Source organism: Centrocercus urophasianus, unplaced genomic scaffold (genome assembly GCF_019232065.1).
Source record: "Centrocercus urophasianus isolate 14NV4802_14NV808 unplaced genomic scaffold, USGS_Curo_1.0 seq_15, whole genome shotgun sequence".
In the NCBI taxonomy this organism is placed as follows: Eukaryota; Metazoa; Chordata; class Aves; order Galliformes; family Phasianidae; genus Centrocercus; species Centrocercus urophasianus.
This window is the reverse complement of record NW_024884697.1, coordinates 10724066-10739609: the sequence shown is the minus strand read 5'-3', so window position 1 is coordinate 10739609 and position 15544 is coordinate 10724066. Positions and strand designations below refer to the sequence as shown.

Sequence of the window (15544 nt, the reverse complement as noted above, 5' to 3'; positions counted from 1 at the left end):
GAGTTCTTTTTTCATAATGTCTCAAGGCATCTATATTAACTGATTTTTTCCTCTCTTTTGCCTTTTTGCGTTTCTTGTAGATGTCATCTCAATAGATTAAAAAACCACAATCTCTTTTTTTTTTTTTAAATCTCAATGGTTTAAAAAAACACAATCATAGACTATTACCCATTTACTCAGCATCTGTGCAGACTGAAGCAGACATCAAAACATTTCTGAAATGAATCTGCCTATCTCCAAGTGATCCAGTTCTGGTAATTTCAGGGGAAAGCTTTGGATAATAGGAACCTCCAGTAGCATCCTACACACAGAGCCTGTCCTTCCCATGCAAATATGTCCTTTCCTTTCCTCTGTCCTTCACAGCAGCAGCTGAACATGCATGTGATGGCTGCAGAGCCCTGCCTGCTGTTGCATGGAAAGGGCTCAGCTAGAAGGGCAAAAGAGGAGGTGTTTTTGCTGGGACAGACTGTTTCAGCAGCAGCAGCTCCAAGTGCTGTTTCGCTGCTGATACTTTGCATGCTGGAGTAGATGGCAGTGCAAAAGGAAGTTCTGAATTGTGAGGCTGTTTACTGCTTGTATGGCCATCCCCTGCTTTACTTCAGCCCATCTGCTCCCTGTTGGATTCACCTGCTGTTCTTGAAAATTCCCACTTGCTGTGGCTCTACAGGTTCTCTAAGAAATCCCTAGAAGTACTTACAAAATATCCTTGCATCTAAATGCTTTTGTAATCTTTATCAAATGTAGCATGCTGCAGTTTTATCCCACTACTTCTTAGCTGGGTAGACAAGGAGAACTTCTTACTGCTCTTTTCTTCTGTAGTCACTTTTATACTTGAAGATTTCTTCTAAACATTCCCTTTTCATCGGCTAATCCAGTTCTCTCAATAAACTGCATAAAATGAAATGGAGATTCAGACTTGCAAGCTCAAACAGTGGCTAAAATTCCAGTCACCTGTGAGATTACTTCACTATCACTTCTAGGAAAGGAGTGAATTCACAATAAATAGAAAGAAAGTTTGCTTGATTTGTTTAATTCTGGTTTCTTTTCCTTACAGAAAGTGGTTAAGAGCTGCTTCCATTCTCTCTAGAGTTGGTCACCTCACCTGAACCAAATGTCTTACATTCCTGTTATCCATCTGTCTATAGGAGGAGATAACAAAGTTTCTAATTTGGTAAGGTCTTGTTTCTAGAGGTAGGGAGATTTGTAGTATCTTTTATTAGGCCAGCTGTTATACTGGAAATAAAAGACAAGGTATTGGCTGTAGAATTGCCTCTATTAGAAGTCATTTCTAAGCTTCCTAGATCTTATTTCTAAACATAATAATATAAAGTGAAATTTCTAGGAATTTCTAGACACTCAGAAGCAAGGAGAAATACTATCTTACTCATAGCTAACTCCAAGTCCAGCACAGTTATATAAAGAATTCTTACTTTTCTCTGGACAAGCACAGGACACACTGGTTGGGAAAGATTTGTGGTACACCAAGATTTTGTCCAGATCAAATGAAGGGTAAGTTTGTTATTAGAAGATGGGATAGTAAAAAGCTTGCAGGTCTGGATTATTGCTTAATTTAAGCTAAATTTACAGAATCTCAATTCATTTTAAGTATTCATAATTTTGAAACTGAAATCATAAATATTTATGAAAATGAAATAAACTATAAACCAGACACATTCCTGAAATGAAAGTGATGTTTCATCTTCTCAGTTCTACCCATGCTTTAGGTAAATGAGAGTTTTACAAATGAACAGGATGAATATGATCACATAATGCTGCCCTTTCCAAATGTGGGCAAGGAGCAGACTGAAGCTGCACACAGGTGATGCTGTTCCCATTGGTCTCATGCCCTGCTCTGCAGAAGATGGTAATGTGCGACCAAGTTCCAACACTTGCAAGTCAGTAAGTACTTAAACTAGTACTTTGACTTCTAATGTGCAGCCTATTACTTTACAGATGAAAATCTATTTGTACACCTCTTAATAAACTGTAAATTGTTTGAGAGAAAGGAATACTGCATCTTTAATACTGCAATCAATTGTAAAAATGACACTTCAGATTAGTGTAGGTCATTTGGGATCTACTTTACAATCCAGCAATCAAAAGCATTTTACATCCACAGTACTGTGTGATGGTATTCTCATAATTCCATTTGAAAATGCTTTTGGTTTCACTGTCAGTTCTTATAACCAACAAATCCATTTTGCCATGGTGAGTAACTCCTTCTGCAGAGATGAACAACATGAAATTATTTGAAGTTGGTCTGCTAAATTTCCTTTCCTTTCATTAATAGTAAATTGTTAAAAAATAAAATAAAATAAAATAAAATAAAAAATTGCATTCATTTAGTAGTATGAAGTCTTAATCTTTTTCTAGCTCTTAATCTCTTGCTTGGAGTCGAAACAGATGTAAGGAAAACAACAACTCGTCCTGTCTGGAAATTACTCAGAGAAATTATCTTTCTACAACCCAGTTGTTCATACTCTAGGTCAAGAACCAGTTTGATGCTACTACACAATAATCAGTAAATTAGTCTATTATTTACTAAGTGAAGGCAGGCATGTGTCACTGAGGCAGGAACTGCTGAGCAGAGAGGCTGAGTGATTTGGCAAAATGAGCACAAGGAAAATTTCAAACTAGAACCCTTCACCCATACATTCATATTTCTATAACACACCAGATTACTATGTATTAAACACTATCACAGCACAATGAATTACACTGATTAGTTTCCTGCACTAAAGTTAAGCAAAAATGGAAACAAATAAGAGGATTTTTTGGGGTGGGGGAGAAGAGGGCTGGTGAGGGGCAGAAATACTGTCTGAAAAAATGGTCCTAAGAGTGATGTGAAAAATTTCCTTCAAATTTTTAAGAGTGTTGGCCTTCAGCCAACAAGCACCAAATAGAAAATTCTGGTTTGATGTAGGCTGTGCCATTGACCCTCTCAGGTGATAATGCATTCGGTTCTATAGACTCCATCTTTTTAAAATGTTCTATGACTATCAGAGTTAGAAAACTCTGATGGCCTTTGATGGCCTTAGTACTTTCCTGCAAAAATGGTATTTTCAAGGTTACACATTATTGATCTGTATAACATTGTGTGAAAAATCTTTCCTATTGCTGACACTTGAAATTGTATTTGTTTTGAATTTCTAAAATTATATTTCAGAGGAAAGGCAGACTGGGAATTTGTATTAAAATGCCTGATGTGACCCTTAGTAGAAGTCATTCATAAGTTTCTATAAGAAAACACTCTTATTTTATAAAGGCTAATAACAAATTATGCTAATACATTTAGTATCTATAGGCTTCACTGTTGTTGGTGGACTTTGCTTTTTGGTTGCTTTCCAGTTTATCGGAAGAAAAAGGAGTTACAGTACGTAAGACAGATGGTAAATCTGAAAAGAACTTGGGAAATTCATGATTCCATGGTGAGGAGAGAAATTAACATGGGACAGAAGGGATCTTTGTTCTTCTAAAGATGGAGCTGTAATTGTCCAGAATTCACTTTTAATGAGAGCTTATCACGTGCTCATCTTGTTCTTCCTACTGGCATTTCTGTGTCACGTTGCCACTCCTGTACTACAACACTGACTGAAAGAGAAATGTAACCTAATTACTATGAAGAAATGTTTCATTTTGCTGTTTTCTTTAGAGAAACATGAAGCCAAATTTATATTACACATTTTATAATGGGAGATTATAGCATTATGATTCCCAGCAGCTTTGTGTCCCCTATCTGAATGATGTCTGCCTATGTAGGCTTCTGGCCAAAGTCAGTTTTTGACTGCGTATTTAAAAAAAACATCATTCCATATAAGTAATAAAATAAGGAAAATCTTTGAAGGCAAAAATATTAAATTCAGGAGAGTAACTTCTGCAGCGCTCATTATAGCTCTAACAAGTGGTTCACATGGACTCACAGTTTGTTTTATTAACATGAAATTCCTGATCTGATGTGTCATGTTTGATTTTCCTCCTGATAATGAGGCATGATTATCCTCAGAGTCACAGGGCTGTCACACTGCAAGAGTTTTCGTAAGGAGAAAGAAGTTAAAGGATTTGTCTTTAAGACATCTAAATTGTATATTTGGATGGAAAAAACGAAAAATAATCCAATTATTTGAGCAAAGATTCTCCTCCATTTCTAAGTCTGGTGGAAAATGCTGACAGCAGAGAGCTGCATAGGTTTTCATTAATGGGGAGAAGAAAAAAAAAAGCAGAAGAGATGTAGCTGCAGAAAGGAGTGAGAAAGAAGTAAAAAAACCAATTTCCATTCTTTTACTTTCAGACAGCTATTTTTGAAGATGTGACTTCATCAATCTTGGGAAACACTTTATGCTCCTTTTTGGCTATTTTGAGCTGTTGAACAGAGCTGATGGCAGGTGACAGCAGAGGAAGGTGGCAGCTGATGGGTAAGAGCTGACAGGCAACAGCTAACAGGTGACAAAAAATTTTCCAAGGAGCTACAACTTACAAAATACTGTTGCACTCCAGTTTTCTAATTACGCATCATTTGATTTATCTCAGATCCATATTGCCAGAACAGCCTCTACAAAATCATTTCAGGTTTTGTAGAGGTCCTTTGTAACTCATGTGTGATCATTAAAAGTTGAAACATCCCTACTGCACAGGGTCATGCAGACCCTTCATATACCTGGGGTGGAGAAACACTTCTGTAGAATGATTTTGTAGAAATGTAGAAAATGATTTTGTTTTGTGGTGACTTCATGCTTGGAGACTCTCTCCTGCTATCAGTAGGTAAGGGTGAGCATATCTAGCGGACAGAGCAAAAGCTTGTGATAAGAGTTCTTGGTTCTAGCTCTTGCTCAGCTTTGAGTCACATCACTTGTGCTCACACCACCACACTGTGATGCACAATGCACCCATCTCCTTGATGGGGAAGCAGGAGGCTTTGATGTGGTCCTGGTGAGTGCTGATTGCAGTGAGATCCTCTGATAAGCTGATCCATAGAGATTCAGAGCTATAGCGGTATGAAAGGGAACTGTTTAATAACAGCCCCCCAGTGAAGGGAACCAAAATCCAGCACCACTTTTTCTGAATTTTCTAGGTCATGATTGTTCACTTTCTTGTGCTATTTTTAGGAGACAAATCTCTTTCTTTTCAGCTCTTGCCAAGAGATAAGGCAAGCTTTCTTTGAGATAAGGAGGACTTGAAAAAATACCGAAGGCTGAACTTTTCCTGTGCACTTAAAGACAACCAGCTTCACACAGCCACATGGCAGGAAACTATGTGTGTATTATCTTGGAACTTGGAATTATCTCGCCTCCCATATACTCAATTTGGATGACAACTTCTTGACTCAGTAATGGATTTCCTGCCTGGTTTTTTTTCTCTCACTTCAGGAAATGCTAGCACTATGTAAAAAACCAAATCAAAATAAGACAACAAACAAACAAACAAACAAAAACAAACAAAAACCAACAAAAGCAATGGCGTGACAAACTGAATTTGCGGATGTGCTGATGGCATTTAGGAAACAAAAAAGTCAGGGACATGAAAGATACTTGAAAGCAATTGCTTATGACCAAGGGATATGAATGAATGCAGAAGAGACTGGTTGGGAATAGTGGAATCAAAGTATTGTGGAGAAGTTTTTAGCATGTCTGGCAGAAGAGAAGAGGTTAAGGCTTTCAGGGTTAGCTGGAATATCAGGACACTTAGAAATCTGAGAGGAGCGGTTACTGCAGTCTTGCTTTCATCCCTCACTTTCTTGTTCTGGGCCTAGGATTTTCATGATTTTAATTCTTATTTTGTCTAGGTTGCCAGTTTCCATTTCCCTCTTGGACAGAACTCAAATACAGTTATATCATCTGAAAACAGGTTTTAATATAATTCCAACCTATGAATTATCCATTCTTCCTCTGGCATAACATGTGCTCCTGTACAAAGTAGATTGTACCAATCAAAGACTGGAGTTCATGTTGGTCAAGGAAGCAAACAGAAAACTCATAGAAGGCACCCACGAATGATAATGAATCACTTCATTCTTTTATTGAATGGTGCAATACATCTTCTGGTGTAGTGTCATTGGCTCAGGTTGTAAGCTAATCTTTGTCCTTGACATCAGGTCTATATTCCGACAGTCCTATGAAGGGCAAACACTGACTGAACCTATTTGCTTTCATTAATATTTACGGAAATTTTATAGGTAAGGAAATATTTATATCGAGTATCAATACCAAAGAAGGTGCAATATAAATATTTCATATATAAATATGACATATGCAATTTTTTCTTAATTGTCTTTCAAATGTATTTCTTTTGGTATACGAAATCTGTATTTTTCCACTCTTAATGGCTTTAACCGCACAGGAGAGCTGTGACCTTGTTGAATGGAAAGTTCAGATTTTTGCTTAAATGCTTCACATATAGAAACTATCCACATGTGAAGCAATTATTTACAAAGGGTTTTCCTTTCCTTAAAGCAATAAACAAAGACAAGAGTGTTTTCAGTAGAGAGGATTAAAACCCTTGCTGACTATGAAATATTTCTCTTCTTTCATTTGTCTTTATAGTTCCAAATCTCAACACTGTGGAATGGCATTTCTGCTCTGGCAAATCTTTATAATCTTTATATTTATCTATAGTCTATCTGTATATCTATAAAAGACACTGAAACAGTTCATGATCAAAGATCAAGCAGTTTTTATAGTTTTTATAGTTTTTACGTAGTGGTTTTATAGTTTTTATAGGGGGTCTGCTGTAAGTCCACAGATCCATATTTAAGGTAAATAAAATAAATGGTATTGCTGAATAATGCCACTAATTTGTTTTAGCACTTAGATTTAAACTTTGGAACTTCATTATAAGCACTTATTGAAAGAACGGAAAAAAAAAAAGTAAAAAAGAAGAAAAATCTGGACTGTGAAAAGTGAATTTTAAGGTGAAAATTTCTATTCAAGGAAGTTCCCCTTACATGGATGCTTACACGGTGGGGAAAGATGGTGACACTTGTCATAGTAGCAAACAATAGAGGAATGTGAGATGCAGTTTAGATACTAGAGTTAAAATTAATTTAGAGTTGGTGTAAAATGAACTCTTATTTTCCTGCAGTGTTGAAGACTGGAAATACCAAAGCCAAATAGGAGGTGCTGAATTTGTAACTAAAGAATTAAGGACAAGGTACTGAGAAACCTCAGTGAGATATCCTTGTGGAGGACAACAGTATATTTCCTTCTTTTCCTTTACCATTTTGCACCTCCCAGATCATGGATCATGATAGATCAGGGCTCATCTAAAATAAATAAGTTTATTTGCTGCAGAGCAATATTTCATGTGTAATTAATAAAGCAATTTGGGTTATCAGATAAAGTAATTTATAAAACGAATTGAAAGATGATGTGTGCAAGTAAAAACTGCAGTGAAGAAACTCCCAATTTTGAAAAAATGTTCTTTATGGGAAGGAATACATGAGTTTAACCCCTTTTATTCTTGTTGTGGAAAATACATGGTATGTTATTTAAAAACAAAATTAAATCAAGATAGGCATGTTGATAGCTCAGTACTGTTTTATAACTATGAATTTCTTTCTAAGTATCATAGACAATGTCATAACTTGTCACAGCCATTTTTATCAAATGAAAGAAAGTGGAAATTTCTTCTATAAATGTAGATCTGAAAGCAAATGTAAGAACCATATTGATAATTTTACATCCTCTTATTTATAAATCATGAAGAAAACTAGCACATCAAAATAGAGTGGCATATATACTATTCACTAAGGACTTCCATCAAAACGAGGAGAATGGAAATATTAGGAAGCAAAACTGTGAAAGAAGCTTTAAAATCTAGGAAGATCTTGGAAAATATGCAAGTGCAGATTTTTTGAAATGCCCTATATTAATTGGGATTATAGTTTCTTCCTTTAAATCACAAAAGTTAATTAAGGAGAATTGCGTCAGTGATGGCACATTCATAGGCAAAAAAATAAAATCTTAAATGGCCAGCAGGATGAACTGGATTTTCACTTACGCCTACTTTCATAAATAGCTCTTGATTTCTCATACAGCTCATATGGGTCAGGTTTCCGTGGATCAAAGGCCTCTGTTGAATCGGGAAATGAACTCCTGTGAAGAGTGGGTGGGTAGGGAATATTCTGTGGCAGAGCTGGAGCAGATAGGCTTGTCTGAGGGCTGCCTTGATTCTCCCATCGTTCCATCACCTGAAATAAAAACAGACAGGGAATAAAGCTGTTTTGCAAAAACTGCAAGTGCCACAAGACAGCGATTTCAGAAGAAGATAAGGCATTCTGTTAATTATCAAATCCCTTCACCGTCTTTTCAGAGGAAAGATGTGCACTGTACTGCTTTAAAATTACTTGGTTGAATTTGTCATTTGTCTCTCATGGGAAGGCGTGATCTTTCTCAGATAATATGATCCTATGTGGATTAAGACCCAGCACTACCCTGCAGCATGTGGAATGTCTCTTACAGAATGCCCCGAGTTACTGGAAAGCACTCTACTAAAGTCAAAATTTGTATGACTGTGAAGACAAAAACTATCAGATTCAGTGGAATACGTAACTGAGGAGAGTGCTTAACAAAGAAGTGCCCAGGCTGAATTGCAACTGAATGATCTTAATGTCATACCTTTTGAGAATGCATGAAGATACCTAACTCCAATGGGAGAAATAAATATATTACTGCAACTGCAAATAAAATTTACAGCTTCACATGAAGAATATATAATCCCCACATGCAAAATTATTAGAGCAGATATTTGAGTAGCTAGTTGAATGATACAATACAGAACAAGGTGAGCATTACTCTGATGCAGATTTTCTCATTACTTGTGGTTTCTTTCTTCTAACAGAAATTACACTGTTGTCATCCCACCATGTTCCCAAGCACAGGACAAGTTTTTCTGTTCTTCCAGACCAGACTCCTGTTAAAAGTACACAGGAGTGTATTGTCTATTCATCAAAGCTACCTCAATTCAAGCTTTCTTGAAGACTGCCTTTATTGGTCTCTGAAGCACATCAGTCTAGAAGGGAGATAATATGCACTGTGCAAAGACAACTCAGGGATACTGGGGATTTCTATTTTTGAAGGAGCTGGCTAGTAATTAAATTCCATTAGCAAATATGTTTGAAAAGATTAAGTTAAACAAAACACAAACGTTTATCCCAGGCAATGAATATTTGACTTTGCCTGTTACCCTGCTGCAGCAAAGGCTAGCAGAGGCTCCAGAATAGTGTATTCTTTCACAGGGTCCAACAATCAGTTAATTCCACAAAAAAATTACTCTCAGAAGCAAACTGAAATGTAATTAAGTATCACCAGCTTCTAGTATTCATCAGCAGTGCTTTGTCAAAGATGACTGCAAGTCCACAGAAAGTCTGCTCTATAAATTGTGATTATCCTTCAGCTCCAGTTCCTTGTTTTCAGAAGGTATTTGGCTCAGCAGGTGAGCTTTACTCAGGCTTTTTCAACAACTATTGTGCAGACTAACAATGCTTGAGAGTCTTTATGAAGAATATGCCGAATAACTATCACTCAGCACATCCCAAAGTGTCTAACACTGTTAACTTCACATTTTGAAAGAGAATTCAAATATTGGCCATTTTCAGTTGTTGAGTACCTCATTTATACTTCAAGCTACATTTCTGCCAGAGTTTTTGAGGAAAGTAGGTCTGGATCATCAGAAACTGAATAAAAGGAAGGTGTTTCAGTAAATAACAGATGACTCACATACTTGCATGTATTGGATATAATATTTAAATGGAGAAGGAGCAGTATTAATGCTAATGAAGAAAAGGAATAGTGTATTCCAATCTTACCAACATTGTTCAAGAAAGAGGTGGTGTGTAAGATATAAAAGATAGTGTCTAGAATGTGATACCAGAGACGCTCTGGGTGAGTATATCCTATGCAATAAAATGCAATATACTTGAGTTATCATTGAAATAGCTTCAGTGCAGGAAGGTACCCAATGTACACTCTTTTGCAGAGCAATAAATGCATCCTATATTGAATAAATTAGCTTGAGTGGCAACTCACATGAAAATCACAATAATATTTCTGATAGTGCCTCCAGCTCTAAAGGAATTATCTAAGATATATATAAACATATACGCATGATATAATTATATTGTGGAAGTGTAAATTCAAAGGTTTCCAGAAACAAATTTGATTATGACCCAATGCTTAAGCTGGGGTCAGTACAAATTCCTAATATAATAACGGAGAAAAACATTTAGGGTTTGCCTTCAGTAAGGAAAATGAAAAAAAAATACAACTCAATGAATCAAACTACCTATCATCACTGTGAAGAGGAAAGATGGAAAACCCAGACTAGAAGAAAAAGTTTCCTAGTTTTTAGGAGAATAGCAGAGTAATAGAACAAACACTTACCTGTTTCAAAATATGAAACTGAATAAAATTAAAATACTTAAAGAAGATTTTAAAAAGAGAGAGGAAAACAATTAGCTTTGATGAACGAACTTTTCCCTGGAGGAAGGACAAGAAATGAGATCAATTCACAAAGTTCTACTGGGTCTCACACATTTAATTCTTGTTTGCTGGTTTCTGATCTCCAAATCTCTATCTCTACTGCTTTGCTATGGGTAGTACTGCTAACAAAAATAGTTCCACATGCAGATAAAGATAAGAGGAATTATGCTTGCCAAACTCACATCAATTAGTTAAGCAGTCACATAAAGTTTGGCAACGAGATTCACCATGATGCTAATATACAGATAAGGCACACTTGAAACTGTGTAAACATGGTGTTGTATGCAGTGCATGAAATCTAAATTGGGTAATGATTTGGTGACATTGCTCAATTACACTTTGAGCAATGATTTGAACCAAATCATTGTAGTTGCAATAAACATGCCACTATCCAATATGAATGGATGTGAATTTGTGCAGTTTTAGCATTAAAATACCCTAACACAAAACCAAGAAAGCTACAAAAAATTAACTCTAGACCTACTAATGTGAAAAGGAGTAAAAATTACTCTCAAAATGTCAATCTTAATCCGCTTATAAATAGAAATTTGCATGTTTTCTACTCCAAAGAAATGGCCAACAAGACTGGCCTCAGTGATGGTGCTTCCTGCTGCCTTCTCCAGACTCCAATTTTTGAGCCACTATCTTTTTGGTTCCTGTCATCCATCCCAAAGTTCCTTTCTCCAAACAGCACTCGGGAAAGTCCAAGTGCATAGATCTGCAGAGCTTATTAACAAGGCCACCCCTGATGCTGTGTCTCACCTAGAGTTGGGGTACTGCTGAGAGGTGTCTCACGAGCTGGGAACAGGTGGGTTAGATGAAAGTCTACACAAATTTGCTTTGAATGATAGTCATCTTACGAACTCAATGTGTATAATTTTGAAAGGGAACTTACAGGCTTTGGAGTTTTCCATGGAGAAAAGAAACCTGAAATAAACAAAAAATAACATTAGCAGATTTTTCTGGTGCTTAAAGGATAGAGGCTCAGTGGTGCCTTTGCTCCCATTCTCACACGTTTGCTGACAATATCAACATATTAAAAAACTTTGTACACACACAGGAAGAAATTACAATCCACAGGGGGTAATTTCTAAGAAAAATACATGTATATATATACATGTATATATATGTATATATGTAAACACATATATATATATGCATGTGGAGCCATTGAGATCATTGCCATATTTTACAAACAGCATGGAAATTAAAAGAATTAAACAGAAGAACTTCCAATTTTCTTGGTGGACATTGGACAAGACACCAAATGACCTGGTAGTAATGTGTCAAATGCAAGCACACCTTTAAGAAGAAGCAATTCAGAACATCATATTAAAAGAAATAAATCTAATAGAGACTGTTTTAGAGGCAATTGTTTAGAGAATTGTTTCATCCATCTAGGCAAGACAGTGAAGTCTTGGGGAAGTTGTTTGTGTCTTCTGATATCGTTCTATTTCTTTTGCCATTAGCAAGTGGTCACACACGTCCATCTCTTCTAAACAACTACTTACTGCCTTTGTTATCCACTGACTGATACCTACTGTACCATAGAATGGCTTGGGTTGGAAGGGACATCAAGGATCATCAAACTCCAACTCCCACGCTGCAGGCAGGGCCCTCAGCCCCCGCATTTAATACTAGACCAGGCTGCCAGGGCCCCATCCAACCTAGCCTTGAAACTATTACTTCTACTGTACTTCTATTTGAAGTACTTGTACTTCAAATTTGTACAAACTTGTACTTTCTACTTGTACTGTAGCTTACAAATGTTTGAAACTCCAGATATGTCATTTTTCATAAAAGGAGATAATTTGAAATACTAACTGTAAACACTATTTATCTCTTACACAGCACAACATTCAAAAAGTTAAACACACCAAGAATTAAATAAAAACAAGCATTTCAAAGGATATTGGGGCATATTTTCTAAAATGCATGTTTTCCACATAGCCTTCATAAAAAACAAAACAAAACAAAACAAAACCCTCATTCTCATTTTAACAACAGGTAAAAAAAAACCTGCGAGATTCCTAAGATTAAAAGCTCATGACAAATAGTTGGGTCAGAAACACAAACGTTGAAGGATCTAAACTAAGACCTCTCAGAAGAAGGCTGGTCTTTCATTCCAAAAAATGAATTAAGAGTAGTATGGACTTCATTATTTCATTTTCTAAGGCGAATTTAGAAAAACAATTAAAGTCACAAGGAAACTGGGAAAAGTATCTTTCTACAAATGAAAAACAAAAGTAATTGGGTTTGTAAATAACATTTAACATTCCTGGAATTCTGTGATAATTAGGTAATGAGTGCTTTGCAGACAAATACTGGCTGTTTTGTAACAAGTTGACAGTGTTTTTAAATAAAAAGTATATTGTGAAAAGTAATCCTGGAAATTTTTATGTTCACTGACTGCCATGTCTAGATAGAAACTTCTTTACTAAAGAGTAGACATATTTCTTCCCATCTGCAAACTCAAGCTGAGATAACAGATATCCTGTATAGATCTGGCTTGTGTGTCACCAACACCTGTAGTAGAAACAACCTTGACATCTAGAATGGCAGAAATTTAAAATTTTTCGTACCTGCTGTTGTTCTGTACAGCTAACGAGACTGAAAGTTAAAGAACATTTTTCCCTTGAAAGCTAAAAATAAAACTTGAAACTCGCAGGACGTCTGCAGAAAGATGCCTCAAATCAACTTACACTGATTTGGTGTTTAAGGAATATTTGTAGAGGTAGCCTTCCCTGCCCAGTGGTACTGCTGTACGTCCCATAGCTTATCATCAGCAAAAATTACTCCAGGTCAGATTGAAATGTTTTATTTCCTCCCCTGTTTACTTACTGTCTCTACTTAAAAATTTATGCTGCTGGACTTATCATATTTTTACTTGATAGTAAAAATTTCTGATAAGTATTTATAAACCAGATAACGACATACTGCAACATAAAATTGATAACATTTACACTCAAAACAAAGAAAAGGCAATGTTTATTCACACAGGATGAAATTATATTAAGAGAACTAATGGGTCTAGAGTGCCATGGAGGGAAAAGATCCAATGAGAATTTAAAGAAGTACTGGATATCCATATGAGTACAAATGCACATCGGAAAGTTGAAACCTCTAGAGATAACATACCTTGAAACTGATATTAAAATTAATTCTTCAGATTTCAATGCATATATTAGATCAAGGCCCCAAGTAAGATGAGACAGTCGGGCACTTGCCAAACACTAGGTGCTAGACACAAGCTCTAGTTCCATAATGTTCTTTCTATCTTACATATATTTCATGACAGTTCTAATTTTCCTGAAGTAGCACGTCTCCTCAGATGAACAGTATATCTTTTTCCTAATCTTAACAAAAGTGCCCTTCAGTCATTTTATTCAACATACGCTGATTATGGATAATAGATGTGAACCATAAATGCCCCAAATTATAACTGATATATCAATACATATGGCTACTGCTGCCAATGAAAAAATTTAAGAGTATAAATGCATATGGAATACACTGTAAGCATAACAGAAACTTCACATGGAAAAGAATAAAAACAAAATGTACTTTCCTTTGGGGTCTGTAAGCTCCCTTCTTTCACCTTTTAATATTATTCTACAGAACTACAGAACTGATTCCTGTATATGTTGAAAAATGAGGCTTGGAAGCTTATCTGAAGAATACATCCTAATGATTTGCATACTTAACCATGTTGGCCTTCTGCAGCCAGATATACAGCTGGCAGTGAGAAGCAGTAGATTTGCACTTGGTTTGGCCTCTCTTCTCAGTACTGCTTTTTTCCTTGGTTCCATTTCCTGCAGTGTTTTCTCCGAAAGAGATGGTGGGACCCTGCCTGGATGGCAGCTCTTGGCAGATAGACACCAATCCATTACTGATTTAGAGACAAGACTGAGAATTGTTGTCCAAAAAGTACAGCTTTCAATTTCTCAAGTATTCACACAGTACTAATGTTACTCAACCTTTTCACCAGCTTGCATTTAACTACATGCACACACAGGATAAGCTCTTATAACCTCCTTAATCCATTCCCAAATTTCTACTTCCCTCTCCAACTCCCAAACCTCAATAGTCCAACTTCACGGGATGCCTTCTAGAAAAAATAGAATAGCTGAGAACATTATATATACATACATGTATATACACACATATAAACACATACAGAAACATATACTTTAAAATTTGAAATAATAAAAGTCAACTTAGAGCCACCTAAATGTACTTCACACAATTGATTCTTCCCATAGGGCATTTCCTGCTCACCCACGTGTCTGACAGCCATCCCTTCTCATCATCGCTTTCCTGCATAAGCTGCATCACTTCCTGAATTATACCACATTGCTTTATTCATTTTAAATGAAACTGTAATTACACCCACTATCATGCAGTGAAATGTGATGTAATGTGTAACCATGTGATGATAAAATATGTAACTTCCCATACTTCTCCAAATTTACTTTTCAGTAAACAATGATTTATTTTCAAATAACGGCTACTTAAACAACACTACGATACAGCAGCTGTTGGCCAGCATCTTTATAAAAATGTTAATGGCTTCATTTTAAATAAATAAGTTGAGGAAGCAGTAATATGGTTTTTAAAAATCAGGATTACATTTCCTTGCAAAGCAGTGTGGAAATAATATTTCTGACATTCAATTATTAATTATATTTACCACCTTTCAAATTGAGCTTCTCTGCAAATCAGAGCAGGGAACTGGTATTACTGTACTAAGAAACACCAGTAACAGAAAACAGATATTGGATTTTAATGCTTTTGGAGGAAAATATATATTTCTTCCCTCAGATCAAGGAAAATTCTAGTTTTAGGCTGCTGTATTTCTTTTTTTTTTTTTTTTTAATGAAACTCTCCTATAGGAAAAAAACAAATCACATTTACTGTCTTTATTTCTTTCTAAATTTGATATACTAATTTAAGCATGCTTTTATGATAAAATATGATTATGAATTTCATATATGTTTTACTTCCAATTCAGTAAGTATTCATTGCAGCAAAGTTTGGTTTGCCAAAAGACTCTTATCAGACAAGGCTTAGAA

The 15544-nt window shown here is 35.8% G+C and overlaps 1 protein-coding gene across 2 annotated transcripts in view; it reads right to left on the bottom strand.

The window, feature by feature from the left end:
* MAGI2 (membrane associated guanylate kinase, WW and PDZ domain containing 2) overlaps positions 1-15544 on the bottom strand; it is a 699411-nt gene that overhangs the window by 78215 nt on the left and 605652 nt on the right. For both annotated transcript variants that reach the window (XM_042815700.1, XM_042815702.1), the window contains 2 exons: positions 11368-11399; positions 7993-8182 (listed from right to left, as the gene is read on the bottom strand). In XM_042815700.1, coding sequence (XP_042671634.1) covers positions 7993-8182; positions 11368-11399 — 222 coding nt within the window. The remainder of the gene's footprint in view (positions 1-7992; positions 8183-11367; positions 11400-15544) is intronic.